The 23,541-nt window shown below is 41.0% G+C and overlaps 1 protein-coding gene across 24 annotated transcripts in view; it reads left to right on the top strand.

Annotated features, from left to right (window-relative positions):
- Nucleotides 1–23,541, top strand: part of camk2d1 (calcium/calmodulin-dependent protein kinase (CaM kinase) II delta 1) — an 82,275-nt gene that overhangs the window by 32,271 nt on the left and 26,463 nt on the right. For 15 of the 24 annotated variants that reach the window (XM_027288067.1, XM_027288072.1, XM_027288064.1 and 12 more), the window contains exons 3-7: nt 3,360–3,419; nt 11,265–11,319; nt 14,003–14,068; nt 17,214–17,286; nt 22,464–22,566. In XM_027288067.1, coding sequence (XP_027143868.1) covers nt 3,360–3,419; nt 11,265–11,319; nt 14,003–14,068; nt 17,214–17,286; nt 22,464–22,566 — 357 coding nt within the window. Of the gene's footprint in view, nt 1–3,359; nt 3,420–11,264; nt 11,320–14,002; nt 14,069–15,414; nt 15,488–17,213; nt 17,287–22,463; nt 22,567–23,541 lie in introns of all 24 variants that reach the window. The other 9 variants (XM_027288068.1, XM_027288065.1, XM_027288081.1 and 6 more) reach the window with 1 other exon arrangement.

Here is a 23,541-nt window from a genome sequence, read left to right as displayed (position 1 = left end):
ATTATCACTTCTAATAGTAGAGTGTACATGTCATTTTCTGTGAAGCAGCTCCAAACGTTACTGTCCAGCAGACTGAACGGTGGTGAAGCAAAGCAGAGATCAGTTGCTCGCGGTTGCAGTGAGGCTAGAGACGATGAGTGAGCACCACTCATGCTGTAAATCCTGTTATGTCACAGGGGGGTGGAGAAGTCATCGTTCACCCGGTGGCCACGAGGATTACAGCCATCCTGTAAAAGCACATCCCATTGGTCTGATTAGGATTAGGCGCTTGTAAAGCGAGGTGCGATTGGAGACGGTGTGATCACATCTGGTCGGAGCCAAAATGGGATTACAAGGGTGGAGGAAGGCCGTTCCATTGGAGCAGATCACGCTCACCAAATGTAACTAGAGAGCGGTTAATGATTTAATATGAACACGCGATAATTACTACAGCTTCTAAATAGCCTGCATTGTATTTCACAGTGAAGACATTTGCATAGGCGACAGGAGCCACACACAACACAGGAAATAAACTCAGTCAAGTGATGTTTGGCTGCTCGACTCCCACCCAACCCCACCCCTCAACCTCCACATGTACACACACACTCAGTCTTTCTCTCCCCTAACTTCCCATCTCTTTCTTTTCCAGTCTGTCTGCACATCTTTGGCACAGCCCCCCCTAGCTGACGCCTAGCAGCACTACCTCTGAAATATTCTAATGAAAGTGTAATTTTAGCAATTTTAAAGTGCTTTAACGTAAGTGAAAACTATATAAGCAAAGAGGAAAAACATACACGTGAGCTCCAGCTTGCATCTCCCCTTCATCTACTATACACAGACAAACGTCTTGGCTGTGTCAAGCCCACTTCTGATCCACAGTGGTGAATAATACATACTTTAACAAGAGCGGTTTATGAAATATTCAGCAGTCTTTTGGGTAACTTGGCCTCCATTAATTGAACATCCATGCAAGCCACTTCATCTGAATAGCAAATCAGCTGAATTGAAGATGACCCCAGTGACACCTCTCAAAGGTCTGCGCTGCTCCATTGTATCCTGATTTCAGCTTTCTTATCGCCGCAGCGTCGGCGTGATTTACGTTCATATTGACCCGTCTTCTGCACTCATTTTTAAATGATTGCTTCTGTCAACCTTTCCACTGAGAGACATCGCTGGCCGTTTTTTAAAGGTTCTATCAGATGTAGTAACTCAAAGTGAAAAGCATTTGATTAGATCTTATCTCAAGGACGCCGAGGGACGCGCCGTACTTCTTGTTGATTTAGTGTTGAGTTATATAACTGTGTGCACGAGGGCAGGAATGGGAACTCCCTGCGATGACTCAGGTATTCCTCAGAGAGCTGACTTTAGGAACTATTTAATTCTGCAACACTCTAAAGTAATGTTACTGTTTGATAACAGCAGTGATGCACATGAATTAGAAAGTGTTCTATGACAGGAAAAGCTGTAGTGTTGGCAGAAAATAGAAACTGTGACGGAAGCCCTGCAGTGTATGAGTGCGCTTCTCTGAAGTAGATGTTAACATTTCTATACTTCACCTCCTCTCAGTTTGGCAATGCACAGTGAGTCAAATAAATCACATGGATTAAACAACATGAAGAGTTCAGTTAAGCAAAAATCCCAAACCTCTAATGGTTCCAGCTTCTCAAATGTGAGGATTTAAAGCTTTTCTTGAGTAAACTAAATATGTTTGGGTTCTGGACTGGTCTGTTAAACATTTGAAGACATCACATAGCACTTTTACACAAAACAATGAATCAGATATTTGTGATAATAATTGTTAGTCACAGCCCGAGACACGACACAGTCAGACTTTGGAGAGGCAGCCAGTTTCTCAGTTGCACAGAAACTCAGGGGACTGCCAATAGTAGGCATGACAGAGGAAGATAGTCCAGCTAGTCATTGTTCCAGTGATTCCATTTAGCTGTGAATTTAACAAAAACTTCTTTAGTCTCAATCAATCAATCAAACTTTTTTATATATATTTAACACTTTTCATATAAAAAAGTGCTTCACATAAAAACAGAAACTGAGGAAGTGCCATCTCATTGTCGAGCAGTGAGGAAACACTGGAGGCAGGTTAGAAATGAATTAGATAAAAATAAATACAATAAAATAACAACAATAATCAATAATAATAATAAACTAATAATATTAAAAATAAATAAATAACTAAAAAGTAAAGCATAATAAACACATAATAGTCACATGCACATAGCACACTGCTTACTGCAGGGCTACTGAGGCCACGCCCCCTACCTGCACAGGTGATTTCTGTACCTGGACCACACTTTAGAGCCCAGAGCACACAGAGACTATTGAAGACACACATTTGAGCTTGTGGACTACATAATATTGTTCAATAAAATAATTCAAACTTCATAAAGTTCTACTTATAAATAAATCTGTTGAAATGTTTTTAATTGTTTTATTTTACATGTCTGCTTATGACAAAACAAAATGTTTAGATTTATGTTTGGATATGATACACTTTGTTTAAATGATCCCCAAGTCCTACCCTAGTCACTCCTTTGCTGTAAATTATTGGTTGTAGTTTAGAACAGTCCTGAACCGAACCTGAACTTTGCTTTTCCTGGGGCTTTAAACTGCGTCCTCACTGTCTTCATCTGTGGATGGAGTTTGACGAGAAGTCATGAAGGTGCTTTGGATGAGAACCCAGTGAGCAGCGTTTGCTTCAAGTTTAGCATTAGAAATGTCATTCTTTGAAAAGTTTGAAATGTCCCAACAATCCCAACTCCACTGATGAAAACTGTGATTTAAAAAAAAAGAAGAATTTTATGCTTCAAATTATTGCTGTAATGAATTTCACATTGACAGCTTCAGCTGTAATGAAATGCACCAAACCTGATGTGTGCTGCAGTGCATTAATTCAAGCAGTCAAGAGGGAGCAGTGAAGCCGTAAAGTAATGCTCTTATGACATATTCATTAGCTGCTGTGTTCTCTGCTACTTTCACTGAAGTGACTCATTGGCGTGTCTCTTCTGTCTCCATATTGTCTATCAACTTCTTCCAGATGTTTAGTTACAGCTGCATTTACCTCTGCATTGACAGCAGAGCTACAACAAGCTTTAATGAAACAGTGAATTGGCTCATGTTCTGACCTCAGTGTACAGGTTAGACCAGCTGACACCGTATTAACAGTCATGCTGGAGATAAGCCAGATTTCTTCTGCAGTACGCAGCGATGTGTTATGACTGTTTTATTGTTCCCTGCAGGAAGGACATGGTAGAAGTAGAGGTGGGCGGTGTTTAATATGTGGAGTCTCTGCGGAGAGAGGTTTGAAGAATCTCACGAGGTCCCAGCGGACACATGTGACAGATGTGTTGTTTTTGTCTCCGCAGATCACCAGAAGCTGGAGCGCGAGGCCAGGATCTGCCGCCTGCTCAAGCATCCCAACATCGGTAACTAGCACTGTATATGTAGGACAGTCATGTTTAATATATATGCATGTGTTTCAAAACATACAAAGGTTGTATAGAACATCCATTCAATATTTATGCTGTACACAGGACTCACATTTTCCAACCGACTGCTTCTGACAGCGTACTGTATGTGCAAAGAAGTCACAGTATATATATTTTCCTGTATACAATAGGCAATTGATCACCACACTCAAAAGTATACATTTGTAGTCCACACACACTTGTTTTGTCACTTTAGAGGACATTGTAAAGTCAGTTTATTTTTCTTTCCCCAAATCACACATTTGCCTTAAAGAGTTTACAATCGATGCAACATAGGACAGCTTCTGTTCTTGCATGCACAATAAATGCTTCACTTGACGTTATGTGAAGGCCTGTCGGCAGCAGTTGTGACACCAGATGTATGGTAAGGTCACGTTCCGCTGTACTGCACAGCTGTGTAGCCCTCTGTCTAATTTGAGTGGGTGCAAACGCAGTGTAGATTCCATGTTGACAAGATTATGATAACCTTTGTTGTAGGCTTGTCTCAGTATGATAAACTGCTGTGATTTGCCATGTGGAAGAATGTGTCACTCAAACTGGACTTCCTGGGTTATATTCTGTGTCTCCACACCGCACCTCACCCTCAGGGCTAGGTCATGATCAAAACAAACTAGTTTGCCTGTCTTGTCTGAGTACGTGGAAGACACAATAAGACAAGTATGTGTTATTGGCTAAATCTGGGGATAATGCAGCATATTTTCAGTCACTCTGTCCTGCAAGCTCTTCATAGTGCTGCATTCGTTGTGAGAGAGTGAACCCCCGGCTCCTTTCTCACCTGCACAGCTTAAGTTCCAAGAGACGGACCCTAACCTTACCCCTAACCACCAGGTCCAGCTTCATGTCTCCAGATGTGAGGTAAATCCTCACAACCAGTATATGAACAGATATATGACTAATACAAGTAGACACTTGTTGGAGAGCGTCGTGGTTCAAACAAAGAAGTTGTGCCTGAAGCCATATTGTGGTTAGCATAGTTGTGCTATACTCTGACTTGTACAAAGGCTGTCTACAAATAGAGCACATCTGCATACATGGCTCCTTCTCTCCTCCCCAACACACACACACACACACACACACACACACACACACACACACTTCTTTCCCTCATCGCTTTGGGAGCCACAAAGGCCAAGAAACTATAATTACCACCTCAGTAACGACTTTGCCACACAGTGAAAACTGGCATTTATTTGTTTTTTTCTTTTCTTTTGGTGAAAATGAAGGATGGAGGGTTGGGAGTGACAAAGCACTGGTGGATAGGGGGTTATTTGGTTTGCTGGCCTATTGTCCTGGAGTCAGAAATGGACTAACCAACATATCGCAGAGGAGGGTTGAGTTAAGAGAGGGTTATTTTACAGGTCTGTGTTACCAGAACCAAACCGAGGCTTTATTTCAGTGTGCTCATTTTATTTTGAACAGCAGCAGCAGCAGCTTTAATGGGAGGTTAGTTAAAGGCCACCATCAAAGAGTCTGCAAATAGATATGAGCGCTGCTTCACATGGTGGATAGGACTAATAGATGAGCACAGATCCGTTTAGTCCAGCTGGTATTGGATTTTGAGGCTGATATTTTAAGTCCTAAATGATGCTGATTGTTAATGATACCGATGCAGCCAATGCCACGAAACATAAAAGAAACAAGTCAAGGACCCCAGCACAGAGAGAAGCTTGGATCTTGTACTTCTTAGGTTTGTTGCATTGTGAGGAGCTTCGATGGGGAATCAGCCGTAGTGCCCGGACACGATGGAGAGCAAGAAGTGATGGAAACAAAAGGGTTGGGGGGCGCAGAGAAGGACTTATACTTTCTGAAGGCAGACACGTGATTTAGGTGTGTTCCTGCTCTCGAACCTCTGCTAAAAAGCAACCTTTTGAACATCTCTGAAATGTAAACTGCCGCACTTCACTGCTCTTTCATTTCTTCAATTACTTCAATCGCAAATCCGCCATCAGACACGCCAACACCAAAGTATCAGTGATAACCGGCAGATGTGTCTCTAGAGTCAAACACATTTTTGTTGCACTTTTCTTTAATACTTTACAAGGTTTTGAACATCATTATGTCCAAAGAAACTTTTTCTAAGACGTGTTCATCTTTACAGAAAAAACTTATTTCATGAATTAATTAAATTGTTACAACTGACTGCTCATGTATATTGCACTGCTGGGTTTATTTTGAGTAATGTGGCCGTCTACAGTAGATCTCCCTCTTAGTCACTGTTTTTATACCACTGCTTTCTCACACTGGTGCGGTTTACAGTGATAACATGCAGACTTAGCACTGAAATTCTTTTTGTGACAACAGATTCTTGATTTTGGACAGAGGTTGAAGAAAATAGGTTTCTTATTTCTGGCTTTGGTCAGCTGAAATGACACCTGTCGGCTTCCTGAGCTAGACAGGTGAGCTCTGGCTGATCAGCTGGACATGTGTGACATGCAGTGTTGCACTTTTGCTAGAAACAAAACCATGCAGCCCCATGCACAAGATGTGTAGAAATCCAAAGTTTAATGGCCGGCTGTGCCTAGTACGGTTCCTAAGCTAACACTGGACTATAGCTATTCCAGGGTTTTCTTTAAAATAATAGAACAATGACACAGAAGACACACACACACACATATATTGTGAACATATATTGGCTCCAGCATTGAATGTGTCACTGAAGATTCTCATTACTCACCTGCTCACACATCCTCTGAGACCAATCTGCCTCCCATCAGATAGTGATTGGCTGGTAGCAGGTAGCGCTCGTCTCATTACTATTCCATTCACACAGCCTCCAGCTCTGGGAAAGCCCTCATTCCTTTAAGGTCGTGGTGCTGATAGATGTCTTAGGTGTCAATCAGGAGATGAGCTAAAAGAGAGAATCCCCACAGGGGGGACTTTCCCTCATCTTCTGCTCTGGCCTGGTTTTTGTCCTTAACCTTTCTTGGGCATTGAAACTGGGATGTTTTTTCCAGAAGCACCCCACTTCACATTCATACAGTCACACACAATCACAGCACAATCAGTCTCACTGTTGGCTGAATGACCAGCGGAGTCCTTTTTATTCAGGGAAAATGTAGAAAGGAGCAGCTGATGTGTTCCCTGCTGACCCGATAAGAAGCGAAACACAAACCTGGCATCGTCGTCTGTTATTAAAACATAGAGCCAAAATCAATTGGAGCTGAGCTTTCCATTCTGCCGGTTAGAGCTGCATTATGTGGCTCTGAATGGTCATTAATTATGTTTACCCACCTGACCAGCCAAGGGTTGGGTTTCAATAGCATTTTATTTAAAGATGAAACATAGTGAGAGTGATTTCTCTTTGTCTAATGAACAATCTGTTGACGGAGAGATAAAACCCAGATTTGATTTATGTCTGTAAGAAGGTTCCATACAGAGTTATTGTTTATCAGACACATCTGATGTCATTTTCAGGTGTTTGTAAAAGCTACTGGCAAAAAATGAGAAACCTGCATCCTAAATGTTGAGCTGAACTAAATCAACTTATTAATGTGTCATTCTGTTTTTTAAAGTTGATTTTAGTCACTTTTCAAGCTAAACTTTCAAACATTAGTTCGAGCCGGATTCTTAAATGTGAATATTTTCTCCTTTTCTATGATTTATATCATGGTAATTAAAAATCTAGACTTTTGGACACTAAGAGTATAAAGAATAGGCGTCAGATCAGTGACAACGTTTCTGGAGAGCCATTGTGAAGCTCAGTGTGGTTGCTTTGTCCGCCACCATGTTGGTATTCTTGCCAGGCTAATCTTCATCATTTCATGTCCATTAGGCAGTGGAGCTAATTGGCTCAGTGAAACCTCACCGTTGGCAGAGTTCTTACCTCTGTGCTGCCTACATCCACCTCTTGTTCAACAAAGTGAAATAGACCCTGACATTCATGCTCGTTCAGAGCACCTGAGCGCTAATAATAGAGCCGCAGGAGTGATTTGCAGAGTGTGATGTACCTGCCAACAAATTCAAATGCAGAGGCATGTTAGTGAGTTTCTATATGATAAACCAAGTATATGTGTTGAGTTTATGAGTTTTCTGGATGTGGAGTTTAGACATACAACCCTGATTCCGCAAAAGTAAGGACGCTGTGTAAAACAGTTTAAGAATGTTACTCAGTAAACAATAAATGTCTGTGACCTTCGACCCCTTATGATTGTATATAGGATATTACTGCATGCACTCTGGAACACTTAAGAAAACTGTTGTCAGTAAACACAGTTGATCTGTGCATTTATAAATGAAGGTCAGACTGTACCACGCAGAGAGAACAACATCCACAAACACTCCTCTGCACTGAGCTCATCTGAGATGATCTGACAGGAAGTGGACGAGAAAATGACGAGTCAACCTTTCAAACAGTTTTTGAAAATTTCAAACATCATGTCCTAAATTTTTTTGTCACACAAAAGAGAAACTATAAGCTATGTGATTCTTACTATGAGCATTAAAACTCACCAGTTTAATATAGGCTGACATTATTATTTCAGAAGTTTCCATACTGTATGTTTATGCTTCTGAGAGAGGATCAAAGTGCATGTTGTTAATAATGTATCTATATAGGAATCTGCTCTGTGAACATGTAGATGGATGCAAAAAGTTTGACTGGCATCTATTTTTTAAGACCATTACCAATCATTATATTTGCCCATTTGATGAGTTTATCATGCCATATGTCTGAGCATGTTCTTTACATTCAAGTGTGTAATCTGGAAGTTTAAATCCAGTTTCTAAAAATGCTAATAGTAGATTGTAATCAAGATTTCACTTTAAAACATCGATTCAAAGACATCCAAGTTTTAATCAGAGATCTGTAATCTCATGCATATTGGCTAGTTAGTAAACCTTTGTACAGTGGTCCCTCGTTTATCGCGGGGGATACGTTCTAAAAATAACCTGCAATAAACGAAATCCGCGAAGTAAGTTTTACAATTATTATACATGTTTTAAGGCCGTAAAACCCCTAACCACACACTTTTATACACCTTTTTACACGCATTTTGTACAGTACTCCTTTAGTTAATCAGGACGCAGAACACATGTGCGGTTCTCCCTTAGCCAATTTAGGACGCAGAACACAATGCGCGTTCATACTGTACAGCACGCTGTAAAAAAAAAAAGCATGCAAAATTACACTAAAAAAATCCGTGAAACAGTGAGTCCGCGAAAAGTGAACCGCGTTATAGCGAGGGACGACTGTATACTGAGAGTAAGAAAGTGGACCAGACCGTAGTGCTTTTATTGAAGCAGTGCTTTTCTATACACACGTGGACAAAATTGTTGGTACCCTTCGTTCAATGAAAGAAAAACTCACAATGGTCACAGAAATAACTTGAATCTGTAAAAAGTAATAATAAATAAAAAATCTATGTAATTTAACCAATGAAAGTCAGACATTGCTTTTCAACCAGGCTTCAACAGAATTATTTTAAAAAATAAACTCATGAAACAGGCCTGGACAAAAATGATGGTACCCTTAGAAAAGACAATGTGACCAAAGGGACATGTTAATTCAAGGTGTGTCCACTAATTAGCATCACAGGTCTCTACAAACCGTAATCAGTCAGTGGGCCTATATATAGGACTACAGGTGGTCACTGTGCTGTTTGGTGACATAGTGTGTACCACACTCAACATGGACCAGAGGAAGCAAAGGAAAGAGTTGTCTCAGGACATTATAAAGAAAATTATCGACAAGCATCTTAAAGGTAAAGGCTATATGACCATCTCCAAGCAGCTTGATGTTCCTGTGACAACAGTTGCACATATTATTCAGAAATTTAAGATCCATGGGACTGTAGCCAACCTCCCTGGACGTGGCCGCAGGAGGAAAATTGGCAAATCAAGGAGACTGATAATACGAATGGTAACAAAAGAGCCCAGAAAAACTTCTAAAGAGATTAAAGGTGAACTTCAAGCTCAAGGAACATCAGTGTCAGATTGTACCATCCGTCATTGTTTGAGCCAAAGTGGACTTGATGGGAGACGACCAAGGAGGACATCATTGTTGAAAACAAGTCATAAAAAAGCCAGACTGGGAGAATGTCCTATGGATAGATGAGACAAAAATTGAACTTTTTGGCAAGGCACATCAACTTCAAGTTCACAGACGAAAAAATGAAGCATATAAAGAAAAGAACACTGTCCCTACTGTGAAACATGGAGGAGGCTCTGTTATGTTCTAGGGCTGCTTTTCTGCATCTGGCACAGGATGTCTTGAATCTGTGCAGGGTACAATGAATTCTCAAGACTATCAAGGGATTCTAGAGAGAAATGTGCTGGCAATTGTCAGAAAGCTTGGTCTCAGTCGCAGGTCATGGGTCTTGCAACAGGACAATGACCTAAAATACACAGCTAAAAACACCCAAGAATGGCTAAGAGGAAAACACTGGACTATTCTAAAGTGGCCTTCTATGAGCCCTGACCTTAATCCTATTGAGCATCATTGGAAGGAGCTGAAACATGCCATCTGGAAAAGGCACCCTTCAAACCTGAGACAACTGGAGCAGTTTGCGCAGGAGGAGTGGGCCAAAATACCTACTGAGAGGTGCAAAAGTCTCATTGACAGTTACAGGAATCGTTTGATTGCAGTGATTGCCTCAAAAGGTTGTGCAACAAAATATTAAGTTTATGGGGTACCATCATTTTTGTCCAGGCCTGTTTCATGAGTTTATTTTTTTAAATAATTCTGTTGAAGCATGGTTGACAAGCAATGTCTGACTTTCATTGGTTAAATTTCATAGAATTTTTATTTATTATTACTTTTTACAGGTTCAAGTTATTTCTGTGACCATTGTGAGTTTTTCTTTCATTAATCGAAGGGTACCAACAATTTTGTCCACGTGTGTATATGCTTGTTCTTTGGTTGTTGCACTGTTTGGAGGAAGTGCATTAGTGTATGTCAGTCAGTGAACTGTTTTATTTAAAATCTTTTCTCTGATAACATTCAAAGAACAAAATGCAAAAATATGACACCTGTGGAATAAAGTGTCGGCTGGTGTTGCAGAGTTGGCGTTCACATTTGGCTCTCTTGTCCCCTCATTGATCTGTGACAACTCACTGTGATGATGCAAGAACAGGCTGGAGCACTGGGTAATTTTGTCCATTCAGAATATCTTCCAACAAACACGACGTGCTCATAATAGAATTCATCCAAGAAGAATCAATTAAAAGATGAATTGAATGTTTCTTTTCATAAGTGAAGTGGAAGAAGTTTAACATTTGAGGAAATTGCTTTCTATCTGAGAGAGAGATGAAACATCCATCATCATTCTCATGTGTGTGCATGAAGTACAGAGGTGGAGTCAGGATGTGATTAGCATAGCTTAGCATGAAGTCTGAGGTTCAGTCCCCAGCTCCTCCTGTCCACGTGGTGAACCTTACTTCAATAGGCAGCCAGTTGCTTTAGTTGTTAGTGTAGCATACGTGTATAGGTACATTATTACATCCAGTCTTTTTCCATCTTGCACACACCTGGGCTTTGTCTCCTTAGTTTAGCAGTGATGGACTGCTGTTGTGTGTTGGTGAATCCAGATGACAAATATTAAAGTAGACTCAGGATGATGGACTTTGACACCTTGCTGTTTCACAACATTGCATCAGTGATCTGTTTGATTATTCACTGTCATGTTGTTGTTTAGCATAAAAACTGGGTCTGGAATGGAAAGCTGAATTCATCTGTGATGTCTGAAAGTCAGTCTGTGGTTTGATGAAAGTGCTCATAAGTCACAGTTCTGGTGCAGTGGACTATTTGACACAAGTGAATAACTTTGGTTTCTCCTTCCCTCACAGTGCGGCTCCATGACAGCATATCAGAGGAAGGATTCCACTATCTGGTCTTTGACTTGTGAGTGCAGCACTTTTTTATTTTGCATATCCTCACATCTTTGAAACAGAACACGCCACATGGTTTCACCAAGTACCAAACACACAGCAGATTCACATCACGCTCAGGAGAGGTAAGAACCTGACAGCTGCCAATCAGATGTCCTGTCACCGAGGCACTATGGGAGATTAGACGTGGCGTGTTCGCCTCCTCTTTGCTCCATCTGTCTCAGAAATGCTGTGCACTCAGTCATCGCACACCCTCAACTATGTGCACACACACATACATGCATACTTTATGTGAGATGCACTCATCACAGGTTTCTTCACTTTTTAAAAAAAAAGTCAGATTTTCACAGAGCAGGTCAGACTACAGGTCAGAACTTTTTATTCAAATGAATTCCAACTAAAAATGAACAGCTGTCTAGCTGATAGCTGTGCGCACGCGCACACACACATATACTGAGAAAAACACAAATGAGTTTGATTGCATCATGTGGAAACGTCAAAACATCTTTCAGCTCTAAGTGTTGAATAATAACAGATGACAGAGAGGTAGATGCATCTATTCACTCACTCTGTGTTTTGTCTGTCAAAATGTCTGCAGGCAAAACGGCGAACAAACAAAGACTAGCTGTGTTTCCATCAGTGTATTATAAAAAACTTTTTTTTTTTTAATAGTTAAAGGTCCAGTGTGTAAGATTTAGGAGTATTTATTGGCATTAATGGAATACAATATTCATTAGTATGTTTTCATTAGTATATAATTACCTGAAAATAAGAATCATGAGTCTGTATATGCTCGCTGCTTGTGGTGTGTTCTCATGAAGCGTTAATGTGAGCTATTAAGCTAATTACATGTAATATTAAATAGACTGTTGGTATGGCCATGAATTAGATTTATGTATGGCTGCGGTGAAAGCAGATAGAATGTTCTTCTTCTTTGCCTCGTCACCCCCCATTACACCTATATCACCCAGTTTTACTTGTTGTATTCCCCATAATGTCACATTATTTCATCGTCTTTCCTTCGAACCTCTGCCTCCTCTCCTTCATCCTCCATGTCTCACCATCTCCTTAGTTCCTCCTCTCTCCTGTGTATTGTCAGCGGCTGTTTGCATTCTAATCTGGCAGGCAGAAAGGAAATAGCTTCAAAATGATTTTAAATGTTGCGTTTTATTTGACTAAGAGTGATTTAAAAAAAGAACAGAGGGAGTTCCTTTCTCGGCCAAAAGACAACACAGGATTAAAAAAAACATTCCTCCCTTTTTCCTAAATAGAAATCCTGCCTGAAAGGATGACAGCACTAACAGTAAGACTGCAGTCTGGGAATATAAATTGACCATGAATATAGGTAGAGCAAATATATATTCAACCATCCATTTATTGAGCAGAGTGAAAGCATTCTAACAGATTGGGAGAACTGGAAAGGAAATCCTAATACTTCATATTTGGGTCACTTCCTAGCTGTTGAATGACGGCCAACAATAACACTGTGACTGGGCAGACCTTTCCACAACACCAAAGTCATTAAAAGTCCTAATGTTTTCCACAGGTTGTGGAAAGGTTTTTCCCTTAAATTATCCTTCAAGTCATTCTTCATGTTTGGTACTACATGACCCATTGACCCACTTTGAAACATTTTACTTTACATGGTTAGTTCTCCTCAGCCTGTGAGAACAGTGCTATCATGTTTCTGAAGGAGGTTTACAGAGTCTGACAAAATAACTTTGGTGTAGGATCCAGTATTTGAACCACACTTAATATATACTGTGTGTAGGGTTGCAAAGGGGTGGAAAGTTTGGTAAATTTCTGGACATTTCCCAGAAACTTTCCATGGGAATTTTGGGAATATTCCAAACTCCATGGGAATTAACTGGAAATTGCAGGTAATTTAAATAAACTGCATCATATAATTTTTTTTTTTTTGTCATAAGCAGACATCCATGGAAAATAATACAGGTGGTCCAGGTACAGAAATCACCTGTGCAGGTAGGGGGCGTGGCCTCAATAGCCCTGCAGTAAGCAGTGTGCTATGTGCATGTGATTGGGGAACAGCAGATATTCAAGTGGACCTGCATAAAATATGGTTATTTTAGTCACGATTATGCTAAAATATATTTTCCCTGATAAGGGCAAACCTTCAATTTTGTAAATTCCCAGTTTATTCCCATGGAAAGTTTCCAAATTCACAGAATTTTGCAACCCTAACTGTGTATATAACATATATGCACATAATAAAAAGTAATGAAGAGCTGTGTGCTCCAGTTTCCTCCTGGGTTCAACTATTAACAGTTCCAAAGGATGAATCTCAGCATAATGTATAGAGCTGTATTATTACTACACCTCCACTCTGTTCTAGATATTCCAGCCAGCATTGCTCACTTGGAAAATCACTCTGGATTTGAGCCATGACCTCATGGAAAGTCATGGAAACGTCTTCCAGCTGAATAAACAGTGTAACCATATCTGCTGAAATGTATCGTTGTAGTGATTTCACCATTTAGGCACAGCAGCACATCACGGCCTGAAAAATGTCTTCCGGATGAGATTAGTCACTGTGTAATATTATCAAGTCTTTTTTTCCCTCTCCAGATGTAGAGATCAACATCTGTGTTTTACTTCTTTTCCACATGCGTGTTTTCTTCCCAACTTTCTCTTTCTCATTCTGTTTTTGTCTGTCACTTCCTGTCTTTGTCCTGCAGAGTTACCGGCGGTGAGTTGTTTGAGGACATTGTTGCCAGGGAGTACTACAGCGAAGCGGATGCCAGGTCAGTGAAATGCTCTGCTGCATTGATTTTTCTGATTATTGAATAAATGTGACATGAAACTCATTCAGTATTGCTCTGGCAATAAAGGCATATTCACGCAGATAGACAGTACAGAATAGTTAACTAAATTAAATCCCTGCAAGTCATGAAATTGAATATTTCACACTCACACACATCCACATGTATGATTATGCAGTGGATAGAGCAGTGCCTCTGAAGTGTTTCCTGTTATGCTGCCTTTGATATGCCTTTTATGTCCCAAACCTCTCTTTCTACATTTCTTCTTCTACCTTTGTCCTTTTGATTATGGATCTACTTTTCCCAGTTTTACCTCCTGACCTGTCTATTTAAAAAAAATCCACTTCAAAAAGAAGCCTGCCTGATCGTCAGGTTTTGTAAAGGAAAGCAGCATTTCCATTAAAGGTTCATTTAAGGTTTAATTTAGAAAAACTTTCCATTGAGCTGGACTGAAGTTTGCTGCAGGATTTGTCATCAGGAGTCATAACTCTTTTGATGTCAACTTTACAAGCGGAGTGTCCATTCATGCAAACAAAGACGGACGTAGGATGAGGATCTGGATTCAGTTTTGTGGTGGATTTTATTGAGTTTTGTCAAAATGATTTTTAAAGGTGACATCTGAAAGAGCTTTCTGGATGAAAAGAACATGCATGTGTCCCTTTTTGTATTTTTCTCTACCTGTGAAATGACTTAAAGGAACTGTTCAACAATGTGCTTTCTTTCTGAGAGTGACACGGCGGTCAGTCTTATGTCTCTGATGTGGTTAGCCTAGCTTAGCATTTAATCTGTAGGCAGGAGAAAGCTGCTAGCTGTGCAAACTAAAGAGAATACCAACATCAGTACGTTCACTCTTGGTTTCATCTGACAGATTGTGGTTTTATGGGGAGTTATGTGTCAAACTATTTCTTGGTGAACAACAGCTGGGTGCAGTGACTCATCAGTGAGCTTGCCAGGTAGAGTGATCTACACTAAGACTCTGGCAACCTGCATTATAGCTAGGGTACTGCACACAAGTGCTCAGTGGATGTGGATGAAATGGAAGCCAGGCTAGCTGTTTCCCCCTACTTCCAGTCTTTATGCTAAGCTAGGCTAACTGCACCCTGATTGCCATTGATCTTCTCAGCTCACTCTTGAAAAGAAGGCGAACAAGTGTTTCCCCGAATGTGGAACTGTTCCTTTAAACTGTTTCCTTTGTCAATGGAGTGTTGTTATTTTATGTGTTTGGTGTGTTCTGTCTGCCTGTTGTTGTTCCTTTGTTTCCTGACATTTACTTGTTCTCCCTCTTCCTCTCCTTCTTGCTTCTGGCCTGGTCTCTCTCTCCTCCACAGTCACTGCATACAGCAGATTCTAGAAAGTGTAAATCATTGCCACATAAATGGCATAGTGCACAGGGACCTAAAGGTTAGTAAGTGACGACAGTAACAGCAAACAGACACAGGCCTGCCCCACCTGTGGCACCTTGCCTCGCTCTCTCCACTGCCTGATCAGTCGACCAATTAACCTATCACTGAGTGCCGCCTCCTCCAAAACCACACCCCCTCCTCCACCAATCACCCTCACACACACCGCCACCTGACAGTGAGTGTTTTCAGATCCACCTGCTGCAGGGCATTGTGGGCAGGTTGGCTGGAGAGGAGGCGGTAGGTCATGTAGTCTCGTCGGGGGGGGGGCGGTTGGTAGATGTCATCATGGCCTGCCCCTCCTGTATGCCAGAGCACAAAGTGCATGTAGCATCTGTCCAAAACCATGCTCTGACACAGCCACTGAGAGGCTGACAGCTGAGGGAGGAGGAGGAGGACGACGACGACGAAGAATGTTTTGTGGCTTTAGGTACCATCTGTAGAAATGTATGACTATTCGTATAAAGTACCACAGTTTTGATCTAGTACAAATACTACAAATACAGTACTGCTTGTGCTTTGATTTCAGATCAAAATAAGCAATTAAACCCTTATCAAAACATATAAAATACTCAATCTGGCCTATAAATGTTGTCAAACATTTCAAATGGATCAGGATCTTTGCCATGATTTGAACTGTTTATATCAAGACAGACCCCAGAATCATGATCTCATTTGTGATCTCATGTTGCTGAGGTTCTACCTAACTACATGAAATTTGGAGCGCTTACTAAGACTGGTCCTGAACAGTAAATGTGAGAATTACTCGAGTCTCCCTCTCCTTTTGTCTTTACCTTGATGAGCCTGTTAATGAAAATTGAACATGCCAGGGAAATGTGCCTGTGATTCTGACAGATTATATTGACTCCTAACCACCTGCTGGTATCCACTGCTTGGTTAAAAACAACCCGGTCTGTTGCAGGCCTAATTTTTTTTACCTGCTATGTTATGATCCACTAAAGTTAGACACAATATGAGATGAATAAATCCCTGTTTTTCATTAACGTCACCTCCATCCAGACTGGAAGTGAGTCTGCTGTATGTGTCAGCTCTGCATCTGCACGGCCGTCATATTGAAGAGGTTAAGGTTTAACAAATGCGATGGCTGTCATCAATAAAAAGCAATAATCTCTGTCTCCTGCTTGTATGTTTTTCCTGAATATTGGCTCATAATGTTTCACTCTCAATCTCAACTTTGAAAACAATGAATCGTTTAACTTTCTTTTTGTTTTGCTGTTCAGTCCAGTCCAGTCCAAACTCTCTGGAGTTGAAGTCAATAGCAATAAAAATGAAAAGGGTTTCTAAATTTCAGCTTCAGTAATTGAAGTTAGAACCAGTAATAGATTCAAACCACACCCTCCGTCAGCTCCTACGTTCCCCTCCTCGCCTCTCAGGGTCCGGCCTCCAGTTGGCCAGGAGCTAACACCACTTCTGTTTTGAGACTCGGGCAGAAAACCGACCGTTGTGTGAACGGAGGATGACGAAATTACAGCGCTGATCAGTTAGTGACCGTGGCAACATAAAAAAACATTTTGAACATTGGTCCATTTTGTTGAAGTGCCCCTCATTATGGGTGGGGTAGGGTGGGGTGGGTCAGTTGCCACATTGCTGTACAGACTCTGCACACACACGGCCAGCAGCTCCCCGAGTGTCAAAGCGAGCTCACAGCCACAGACAGTGAGTGGTAGCTTGTCACTAACCCATGGCCCCCTGGTGTTTGCATGCAGTCATTGCATTCAGCAGATCCTAGAGGCTGTGCTCCACTGCCACCAGATGGGCGTGGTCCACCGCGACCTCAAGGTAAGTAGACTCTTCTTAAAGACCAAAGAAATACTGATTCTTCTTCTCTTTATCCTGTGGCCTCGCACTCATACGACATGTCTTCCCTGTCCTTTTTTTCCTGTTTGGTTTTCTTTCGTATCTCCGCTGATGTAAATCTACTCTCTCAGTTTTTACTTTCATGCTTTTACACAAAGGGTTGTTTTATGTAATTTTTACCAGTTTACTTGGTGGTGGAGGGTGAGTTAGGCCCTAATATTTTCTGCTGACCGTATCGTCTCGTATAGTTTTGTTATTTTATTATGCTAATTTAAGTTGTTTGTTGTTCTTCGCTATAGCATATTAGTATTATCTAGTATTATGTAATGATGATGGTGGTAATGATGTCCACCTTCGAGTAATAAAGGTGTAGTTTTCATAGCGAACAGAGATGTACTGAAACACCATCTTGTAAGTGGGGTTGTTTTGTAAGGTTAGACATACAACATTAGTTCTTGGTCACTACTGGAGTGTATTTATGTGAGCATGTATTTATTGGAGGTCAGCTGTGTCATCACTGATGGAATGTTGTTGAGACATTAGCAGACATTACACCCACAGCGGTCTTGTTTCTACCTCTAATGCTCCTTTTTCTCCTTGTGGTTTGCTCCCAAAGCTCTGATTTGCTAAGCAAATGGACCAGGTGTGTCTGAGGTCTGAGGTTTGGTACTTGGCAATAATAAACTCGGATTTTGCATTCGCCGACTGCCCTCTTTCCGCACTCTGATTGGCTGTTGCCAGGCAGCTGCCGCGGCTCGTTGCAGTCACACAAAGGCAAAACAAATACATCCAAAACAAATAAGCAAGCTGCAGAGCAGAGGCACTATGGAAAACACATTTGTGTTTGCCACAATGTGTGTGTGTGTATTCATGTGATTTCATTTCTCAAGATAATGGTTTGGGGTTAGAGCACAGTCCAAAATATACACAGGAAAGCAATACAGAGCTGCCTTTATAAAGTTCTTGTAAAAGTTCATAGTTTATGTGAAGAGTCTAGACACATGGCTTTATTGCATAAGTATAACATTTTGTGGAACAGTATTGGCACGTATACAGGCCTGCTTTTAAACTGCTACAATATGTGCAGCACCACCAAGAATGAGTACTTGACCGATTTAGCTTTGCTCTTCTATTGTTGGACACGCGGTGGAAATCAATGCTACAAATACAAATATAGTCTTTTAATTCTATGCATATCTGTCAAAACCTGCCACATACGTTACCCACAATCAACTCAAAGGCTGACAGTTCTGACTTGGCTCACCAAAATATGAAACATCGACACATGTAAATTTCATGTGTCCTATGCTAGTATCAGCTAAAGTAGCCCTGAGCCACTGGCCTCATGCAGAGATGAACTGTGAGTCTGGTGGTACAAGCCAATGTCGTTCTGCTTGTACACTGAGTCTAGCATCCCTGCGAGACAAGAAATCCGGTCAGAAGAATGCCTCTTTGTCTTCTGAGAGTACTTAATCAACCAGTAGTTAGTTCAGTGACTTCACACTCACATTATACTAAGTCTCTGCTGACAGTAAATCTTTTTGGATAACGTGGGATATTCCCATTTGGGATAAATCAGTTAAAACCTGTGTGGGAAGTTGTTTGTGTGCAACATCTTGGCAGCAGGTTCAGTACGTGCATTTGTCAATAACAGTAGCAGCCCTTCAGACTGAAGCAGAACCCTCAGCTCTGGTTCAGCAGGCCAGTAATTCTATCTACTGGTGCACTGTATTAGACAGAATCCAATTACAGCTATTACACACCAGCAGTGAGGAGAGCGCATAAATCCTGATCAATCTGATATGAACCGTACATTCACAAACCCAGTCATGTATTTGTCTGAGTTTGCATAGTCAACAAACATTTTCAAGGTGAATGTACAGTGCAGTGGGCTGATATTACAACCGCAATATATGCGGATTGTCGGTGAACTTGGCCACATCCTTGCACGTTGCCGTTGGCGAAATGCTTTCTGGGTGTTTATTTGTATTCAGCACGCTGCAAGTTTGACTGTGTTTGCATGCGTGGGGCCGTCGTAACCCTATCTGCAAGCCCTGAGAGCCACACTAGGTAGTAATTAAAGGCTGTCTGAACGCTTTGCAGGTTCAGTGATTTGTAAAAGCAGTGATGCATAAACAGGCGGTGAAGCACACTGAGCACCCTCCATCCATATGGTACCATCTGTGTGATCATAAAGCAGATCATAGAGCACTTTATCAAATCTTCTAGTGATGCGGCTCATGAAGAACTCTCTTTTCAGTCTTGATACTAATAAAGCATAACTCAAGTTACAGCTTATTAGAACTAGAGCTTTATTTTCAGGCCACACTATGCGGAATTAAGAGGAGTTGTAGCATCATCAAGAAGGTTAAATCTGGCGCAACTGGACTTGGGTTTTAGTTCCATGAAGACGTTTCTCCTCTCATCCAAGAAACTTTTGTTCTGCCTGACCGGTGGGGAGATCCGAATTCACAATGAAACACAGTACCATAACTGTGGAATAAATCAAAAATGACCTAGAATGTGAAAGATTGAAGCTGCAGATTGTTTCAACAGTTTTCACAACAGTGTAATCTTTAGCTTCTGCTCTCAGTGTTGTAGGTAACAGAAGTTTAAGCTTGGCGATTGAGTGCCAAAATGCACTATGGGAGTGGTAGTTAACTCTAGTAGTTCCTCTGAGGTTTTTATGTCCATATGCTCGTATCTTTTGACATTTTTATGACTCAACCTGAGTCTAATTCAGATGTTCTTCTTTTATTATACTGATGATTCAACCAGGAAGGTTTTTATGCAGATTGAAGTCATAGAAACGCTCCAACTGTGAGTGGTAAACCTGAATGTGATTGAAATGCCAGATTCACAGGAACACTGTGTGCGCATAGTATAGTAGATCACAGCTGGACCAGGAAGTCAGATTATCAACTTTAATGGATGTTAACAACAGCTGGGCAATAGTTGTATGGTTTGCCTTAATTTTCTCTCCTAAACAAGTTTGGCTAAACTGACCCAAGAGGCTATGTGGGTTAGGTTAGGGTTAGTGGCTCTCAAGATCTACCCCATGCCATAGTTGTACCTGACATGAACAAACTCAAAACTCACTTTCCTTTCCTTCTTTGAACCCTTTCCTGCACTCCAGGTTACATGACTTTTATTTTCCGGGCTTGAGATGGAATGGTTGCAGTGGGCTGGGGTAAAACGACGGCAGGGAGTGTTTGCAATGACTGCATGATACCCAAACCCTCTCCCTTTACCTCTCTTTTCCCTTCTTTCCTTCCCTCTGCCTCCTCAAACCTTTGTCACGGGCAAATGTTTGAGGAACTGCACGACACACATGCTCTACTAACTGCTCAAGCAACCTTGAAATCCGAACATTGACTGATGGAAATGGTTTTCAGTTGGTTTCAACGAATGACATGGCTGATGCCTTCTGGAATGAATTCCTCAGGCAGTAATAAAAACACTTTGTGTAGGCAGAGTATGAAGAGCTGTATAAGCCATAATTCATCCTGGACCTCCATTGAACCCAGTCAATAAGTATCACAAAAGATTCTGGAGGTTTCTTAAATAGTTTTTCTCTTGATGGCCAGTCAGGACGGTTAGAGTCATCCAGATCTGGTTCTTTGTTCAGTCAGAAGGAAATGTAAACATTCAGACAAGACCTGCAATGTATTGACAGATCCTCTACAGTGTTTATTAGATATTTTAGCAAATCTTAGGATTGCTAGAAATCCAGAAACGTTTTATTGTGATGACCAAGCTTTTCATACTGTCTCCAGTGCTTTCCATAAGGTGTAAGCTTCATAATATACATCCAGGGAGTATCATTTTAGATGAAATGATGAAGTGAGCTAAAAGTTGTGAGGTTGAGGAATGTCCTTTATATGCTGCATGGGCAACATTCTTGTACCTCACAGTATTTAATAGTACAAATACTTCAATTGCAAATTCACAAGCAACAGAAACAATGTTCTCATCCAGTCAGAGGTGCAGCTATGAATATAATTACCTAATTACCTGTCGACAAATAAATCAGATCCATTTGATGGGCTGAAAAATCAGTTTATCCAAACAGCCTCCAAAGTTTGGATGAACTGATAGATTGTTCTGAGAAGACCAAACATTTGGTTATACTTTAGATTTTGCAGTATACTTCCTAATGCGTATGACATGTCACCACATTTATAACCTATGTAACCTGAATAGCGACACGTTGATGTCTTTAGAGGCTGGCCATCTTGGTGTCTAGTTCTCATTTGATAATTGACAAAGATTCAGCCATCTTCTATTATACATGTATTGGCTCTTCTCATAACTGTTATGTAAAGTTGGAATAAAGGTTGATAAAGAATAAACTTTGCAGCAAAGCACCCAATGTTGCTGACAGAAATATAGAAACAATGTGAGAGTGAAATAATAGATGCTCAGTATGAATTATGGCTTAGTTGACTGTTTTTAAGATAACTGGGGATAATAGTTTCAAAATAAAAGCAGCTTCCCTTTTGATCAACAGCATCCTCCCCTTTGTTATCGTTACTGCACATGACAGCTCAGTCATTATGAATCTTTTCTGATTTGGCTCCATCAAGGAAACCACTTTGAAAATGTCAGCAGATACATTATTCATCCTTTCCAAACCTTTCCGGAATCTCCGTCCCACCCCTTCCTCCTGCTGGGGTTCCGCATGAGTCACGGTCCACCTCTCTCACCTGGTCCGTGACACACCAGCTGGGCTCACATGCCCAATTTGATCGCAGCCTGCCAGCATCTTTGTTGAAGTTGACATACACCCATGCTGCTGGGCTGAGGTCATGCATGGCCCTGGACTGAACCTGAAGGTAATCAGCCTCAATTTGAGTCAGTGGGACTTTGCGTGTGAAGAGGCTGGACTCTGGCTCTAACAGGCCTTTCTTCAGTAGACATTTCTAATTGTACATTTGACCTGTAGCTCAGCTATTAGTCCTAACTGCTGCTGAACGCTTAAACTCACTGAATGACATCAGCCCTTAATGTTATTCCTCTGAACTATAACAACCCTTCCTGCTGCCAGTAACAAAAACACAAAGAAATCTTTAGGCTTTACCTTCTTTTCATTTTAAAATGACATCACTGTATCAGTGCACAGTACTGAAAGTTTAATTTGTGTGTCTCTTCACTTGAAGCCAGAGAATTTACTCCTAGCCAGCAAGTTGAAGGGGGCGGCGGTTAAACTGGCAGACTTTGGCCTGGCCATTGAAGTGCAGGGAGATCAGCAGGCATGGTTTGGTGAGTACACACCACGTTCTGTATCAGTTCTTCTGTTCTGGTTCTGGCCTTCAATGCTTTCCATGATTACATTTCAGTGATATGGAAAGACATGATCTGATTGTTGGCCTGATGTGTTTAACTTCCCAAATTCAATCACTTTCTTTGGGGGATTTCAGAGATGGTATGATAAAAACATTTAATATGTACCATTGTAATTTAGGATCTCGACCAGGTTTGTATATTTCAAGCGTCTTTAGAAATGTTTTGTGAAATGAGGCCAGCACTACCACCGGCCCATCACTGGGCGACTCAAAGAATCCATTTGTTGGCATGTTGCTGTACTATAGACGTGCTCTTGGCCAGCTTTTATGAAAGCCCCCCGCACAAATATCTGTATCTAAATTGACAGCAGAGATAGTTTCAGAAAAATCTGACTTCTCATATCCAAACCTCCCCTCTATTCTCTCCAGTATTTTGCTGATGCACAAATCCAATTTCAGACCTCTCTAAATGTTTCATTATGTCTCAGATGACAGTGTAACATTTGTGCAGGAAAGGTCTCACTCCAATGGCCTACTTTTCTTGAAATGGTTTTCTTACTATGCTATACTATTTTATGATCAAAGACCTATCTACCTATCTAAAGGGACTAGGTGTGCCACTGCTCTCGGCTCTTATATCAACTTTGGATTGAATATATTTCAGACCTGTTTCTTCTCTTTATTCCCTGTAGATGAGAGAAATAATTGCTCTATTCCCTGAGCTCTAGCCTCCATCTGGAACCAGTTCACTTCGATTTCTGACTTTACAACTAGTCGTCAGCTGGTACTTTGAGGCTTTTTTAAAAAGTAGGCTGCGTGTCGCTGGTCACGAGCCAAACGACAGACCCACAATGGGATGTTTTCCTTGGAGCTTGTTAGCCTCGCTTCATAAACTTAACTTTATGGGACCACTGATCCTTAGCAACTGTGAAATGTTTAAGAGAGGGTCCTA

This window comes from Larimichthys crocea, chromosome XIV (genome assembly GCF_000972845.2).
Source record: "Larimichthys crocea isolate SSNF chromosome XIV, L_crocea_2.0, whole genome shotgun sequence".
Lineage (NCBI taxonomy): Eukaryota > Metazoa > Chordata > Actinopteri > Sciaenidae > Larimichthys > Larimichthys crocea.
Note: the sequence above shows the minus strand (reverse complement) of the source record. Positions and strands in the feature narration are given on the sequence as shown.